The 6,000-nt window shown below is 36.4% G+C and overlaps 1 protein-coding gene across 1 annotated transcript in view; it reads left to right on the forward strand.

Moving 5' to 3' along the window:
• The window catches only part of GUCY1A2 (guanylate cyclase 1 soluble subunit alpha 2), a 308,179-nt gene that overhangs the window by 207,135 nt on the left and 95,044 nt on the right, over positions 1-6,000 (forward strand). The window contains exon 9 of the mRNA XM_059406425.1: positions 3,562-3,705. Coding sequence (XP_059262408.1) covers positions 3,562-3,705 — 144 coding nt within the window. The remainder of the gene's footprint in view (positions 1-3,561; positions 3,706-6,000) is intronic.

The raw sequence follows: 6,000 nt of genomic DNA on the forward strand, positions 1-6,000 counted from the left end.
TAGGCCATTATTTTTTGACATTTGTTTCTTGCCTCGTTCTTGATCATATTGTTTCTGAGAGTTAAATTGACTTCAGATATTTGGGAACTAAGTAGTGTAAAAGCTTGCATGATCACATATAGATTTTAATGTGAATTTGCTCTTTCGTATATACATTTAGCTTACACTTTATTAGATTCTGTGTCATATCCACTGGAAACCTATTGGTCCATCTCCTCCATAGTGTTACATTACACACTGCTGAAAGAGAAAGTGCTACATATAACTCACCTGTTTTCTTATGGTACAAATTCTAGAAATACATATTTCATGGAAACTCAATAAACTTTTACTGAAATGATAATGAGGATGATAGTTGTTGAGGAAGATAGGATTTCAAGATGTGGTCATGCTTCAGAAACATGCATATTCACTGGGGCTATAAAGCAGTTTGTTTATACAAATCATTTATTGCCTATGTGTTCTGATACCTGAAAATCAGAAGTTAGTTTCAAAGCACATAGCTCACAGCATGTGGTATCTGTACACAATGGAATATTACTCAGCTATGAAAAAGAACAAAATCTTGCCATTTGCAACAACTTGGATGGAACTAGAGGGTATTATGCTAAGCAAAGTAAGTCAGAGAAAGACCAATACCATATGATTTCACTCATATGTGGAGTTTAAGAAACAAAACAAGTGGGCCAAGGGGGAAAGAAAGGGACAAACCAAGAAACAGACTCCTAGCTACAGAGAACACATGGCTGGTCACCAGAGGGAGGTGGGTGGGGGGTGGGGGGCACAGGTGATGGAGATGAAGGAGTGCCCCGTCATGATGGACACTGGGTGATATATGGAAGTGTTGAATCACTCCGTTATGCACCTGAAACAATATTACACTATACGTTACCTGGCATTTATGTAAAAACATAAAAAAATCAGTGTATAGAAACACAAAAGGATGAGATAATTATGAGGATTAGAAGAAATTGTTGTTTCTAGGGGGACAATGGTAGGTTGACACATTTTAGAGATTATTTACTGGTTATCTTTCTCGGTGGGAATTCTTTGAGGGAAATATATTTCAGCCTTCAGAGTAAAACCTTTGCTGACTCAGAATGCATTGTTTTTCTTTTCTTACCCTATGATTTTATTTCCATTTTTTCTGGCACAAGAAGACAGGTCTTGAAGTGAAAATGTTGAAAATCATGATAGGTCTGAGGATATTGGAAAAAATTTTAATGTATATTTCCTTATAAGATTTTGGTGATCAGATGGCCTTTTTGGCATTCCTAGCTTAACTGTTCTCACCATATTCCCTAAATTAGCACCTACAGAACTTAATTCAGTGCATATTTTCATTCGACATGAAATCTAATTATGGCTATTAAATCTTTAATAACATATTTTTTAAGTTTTGGTATATTTATGATAGAAGCATCTCTAGTCATTCAGAGGCATTTTTTTTCCTGCACACATGTACATGGTGTTCATGAAATGAATGGTGACAATGAATACACAATTAGAATGACTTACTAAAATCATGGTAAACATGGTTGATTAATTTGTTCATTTGGTAGATGTTTACTAAATAGCTGTATTTTAGAAACCATGGTAAGCATTATGAATACAGAGGTGAAAAATCATGGTCCCATTCTTAAAAAGCTGACATCACAGTTGCGGATACATCTTGATTATAAATGAAAGCCTGTAGTAAAAAGGTATGAAAAGTGCTGTTGAGGCAGAACAGAGGAAATGGTTAATTCTGCTAAAAACCAATGGAAGGACTCTGGAGGGTTCCATAGACCAAGTATTATTGGATTTGGACATTTACTAAAATATTTCATCACTTTGCTCTAATTAAAATATTAGAATTATGGAGGATTTTATCACCAGATACTTTTTTAAAAATTTGAGTATAGTTGACACACAGTGTTACATTAGTTTCAGGTGTTCAGCTGAGTGATTTGACGGGTTTATACATCGTGCTGTGCTGACCACAGTGTAGCGGCCCGTTGCATTGCTATATTCCTCATGTTCTTTTAATTCCCTTCACTTACTCATTTCTTACTGGAGGCCTCTATCTCCCGCTCCTCTTCACCCATTTTACCCACCTCCCCTCCCCTTCCGCTCTGGCAACCAATAGCCCTCTATATTTATAGTTCTGCTTCTGCTTTTTGTTTGTTTATTCATTTTTTTAAGATTCCACTTATGATTGGAATCATAAAGTATTTGTCTTTCTCTGACTTACTTTCACTTAGCATAAGACCCTCTAGGTCCGTCCATGTTGCCTCAAATGGCACAATCCCATCTTTTCTATGGCTTGTAATATTCTAGGGTGTATATATCCTATGTTTTCCTTATCTTTTCACCTACTGATGGACACTTAGGTTGCCTTTATGTCTTGACTCTGTAAATAATGCTGCAGTAAACATTCATGTGCATATATTTTTTGAATTAGTATTTTCCTTTGCCTTCGGTAAATACCCAACAGTGGAACTATTGGATCATATGGGGTTTCTATCTTTGAGTGTTTGAGGATGCTTCATACTGTTTTCTGCAGTGGCTGCACCAATACACATTCCCATCAACAGTGCATGAGGGTTCCTCTTTCTCCACATCCTCATCAGCACTTGTTACTTCTTGTCTTTTTTATTTGGGCCGTTCTTACAGGTGTGAGGTGGTATCTCATTGTAGGTTCGATTTGGATTTCCCTGATGATGAGTGATGATGAGCATCTTTTCATGGGTGTGTTGACCGTCTATATGTTTTTTTGGGGGGAAAGTGTTTCATGCAGTCCTCTGCCCATTTTTATATCAGATTATTTGGGTTCTTTAGTGTTCGGTTGTGGGAGTTCTTTATATTTTTTGGATATTAACCCCTTATTAGTTATATCATTTGCAAAGTATCCAATAGTATACCACCATATATTTTGGATAATTAGAGTACTTTCCTCTGAAAATTAGTTGTGCCTAGTTTTTATACTGTGCTTTATGCTTTGGAAATTTGGGGATTTTACCCAGGGGTAAATACTTAATCTATTTAACAAAAGCAATGAATATTCAGAATGGATGCTGACAATAAAATTAGAATAGGGTCTGAAAAAACTCTGGTAGTGTCTGTTAAGTCTTTAATTGTAAGATTATGTATGGGTTTCTGCACTTCAGCTTCTCATCTCTCAAACATAAGCAATATTGGAAGTTTGAAGGAAACAAGAGCGTGGCTTTGTACAAGGTCATTATTTGGAAATTGGTCAGGCAAAATACTGGCAGTTTTTTGTTTGTTTGTGTGTGGTGTGTGTGGTGTGTGTGTGTGTAGTATAATTGTTCTGTATTCCAGTTGTTCCCAATTTCAATGATCATCTATGGTGATAACGTTGATGAACAGCCCTAGAGTGATGACTGTGTTTGACGGTAGCTGTTTGCAAACTCTGCTGTGATTACACTCAGTTGTCTAATTGCTTAATTTATTGATGTTCTGCTGACATGTTTTCAGCAACATTTGTGATTGCACATAACTAATGATTTCTCTTAAGGCTCATTATCATATGTTTGCATTTGATTTGTCTGCTGGTTGCAGGTGGAAACAATAGGTGATGCCTACTGTGTTGCTGCAGGACTCCACCGGAAAAGCCTCTGCCACGCCAAGCCCATCGCTCTGATGGCCCTCAAGATGATGGAGCTTTCAGAAGAGGTGCTGACACCTGATGGAAGACCAATTCAGGTAACCCTCTCTGCAATTTGATTTGAGTAGTAACATACCTTTTACTGGGAGGAGCAAGACATCCCATTCTGAGTTCTACCTATGTAACTTACACATTAGACAAGTAGATTACTCAAAGATGAGGTTAACTAGAGATAACTCATAGATCCAGGGAAAGAACACAAGGAATGATGTCAGAAATGGGAAAATGTATGTGAAAGGCTCATCACCATGGAGAAAAGAAAGAGCTAAAGGACTAGACCAAGGAAACACTTGTCAGTGACCAACTCAACACTGCCAAGCAAGGATGGTAGTGAGAATCAGAATTGGAGAGATAACCCAAAAAAGCACAAAATGAAGAGGAAAGAAAATGGCAGATCTTATCTTTCAGGTAGTGTACAGGTGTTCCTCATGAAGCCTCTGCACTCAGGGTTACTTCTGCATTTTTTTTTTTTTTTAATGTGGCAGAGCTTGAAGGTTGGAGCCAGTAACTAAGAAAATTTAGAAGTGGTAGATAATTATCTCCAGGTACACTGGACTCCTTTTGGTACTGATGGCTTTCCACAACCTAAGATCTGCCTCAAAGAATGGATGAGGTCACCTGCCTGTAGTCTTGCCAGGACCCCGTGGATCCCAAGAGTATTATCACTGTGAACTCTTATAAACCAGAAATTGTGCATTTGGAGAAGTAACCATGAATGTAAAGTGGTCCTTTTATAATAGCTCATCAATCTTGAGTTAAAAATATAGACAAAAGAAAGCCTCAAAATGTGGTATGTTCCTGATATTCTGAGTGTCCCTTCTGACTAAAATTATTAAAGTGCTTTTAAAAATGTAAAGAAATATTTAACACTATTTAGCATGTTTAAACCTATTGAGCATCTCACTGAACTATTGGGAAAGAAACATGCCAGTTACCTTATTACATGTGTGAACTGACAAAATCTAAGGGTGAATTTAGAGTAGCTGCTGTCATGAGCTTTGATAACAGGAAACTAAAACAGCACTTTTTTTCTGGAGGAAGTCAGCTTCGATCCCATCTTCAAAGAATTTCCACAGGTAAACACTCTGGGAAATGAATGGCTAATACTAAAAACAAAACAACCCCTTCACCACCACCCCCCAAAAAAACCCCAAACCCACACCTTCTCAAAAGAATTCAAAGTATTATGGTGAGACCGAGTGGGAACAACAGATAAGAAAAACAGTGAAGTGTTGTCAGATACCAAAATTTTCAGAGGAAATCAAAATGACAATGTTTGATATAATTAAAGAAAAAAAGAAGAAGCTTAATAATATGAGGCAGGAACTGTAGATTTGAAAAAGAACCAGAGGACTGCTAAGCCAGCACCATAATACTTCAGAAAGAAAATGGTCAGTGGTTGAGTTTAAAAGTAGACACAGCCGAAGGAAAAATTAGTACTCTGGAAGTGAGAACTGAAGAAATTACCCATAATTAGGTCCAGAGAGTTAAAAATGTAATATAGATAATGTAATACAGATAATATAGATAAAAATATATCTAATATAGATAAAAATGTAATGTAATAGATAAAATGTAATATAGGTAATATTGATAATAAAGATAATGTAAAATATAAAATATGTGGGAGGTATAGAGTACAGAGTGTAAAAATGAATATTCAGTTGGGCTTCCAAATGTAGGTACAGAGGGAATGCATAAAAGGGATTTTTTTTCTGGAACAATTAAAAGACATTAATCAGTTCTCAGACACAGTAATCCTAAAGGGATTCTACGAAGGTAAATCATAAGAATTAAAAACTAAACATGTCTTGATTCTGCCATACTGCATCAGAGAAAAGGGGAGTCACTAAATGACAAAGGTGACATTTTAACTAGGCAAAGGATGGGCTGTTCCAGGAAGGGTTGGGAAGAGCTGGTTATGCACATGGACAGAAGTATTAAAACTGGATCTCTACTTCATGAGTCTGTACATTAAGTAATCCCAGTTGGGTTAATTATGAAGGGCCATACTATTAAACAATAAATCTATAATTTGGAGTTTTTAACTTAGTGGAAGGAATAAATTTTTTCATAAACCACTCTAGTTAAAAGTTATTAAATTGTAAAGGAAAATATATGTAAGTCTTACTACACTAAAATTAAAACCTTCCTGTTTATCAGATAACACCTTAAAAGGATAAAAATATGATCTCCCTGATATGAGGAAGTGGTGATGCAACATGGGGGCTTAAGTGGGTAGGAGAAGAATCAATGAAACAAGATGGGATTGGGAGGGAGACAAACCATAAGTGACTCTTAATCTCACAAAACAAACTGAGGGTTGCTGGGAT

Source organism: Mustela nigripes, chromosome 1 (assembly GCF_022355385.1).
Source record: "Mustela nigripes isolate SB6536 chromosome 1, MUSNIG.SB6536, whole genome shotgun sequence".
Classification (NCBI taxonomy): domain Eukaryota; kingdom Metazoa; phylum Chordata; class Mammalia; order Carnivora; family Mustelidae; genus Mustela; species Mustela nigripes.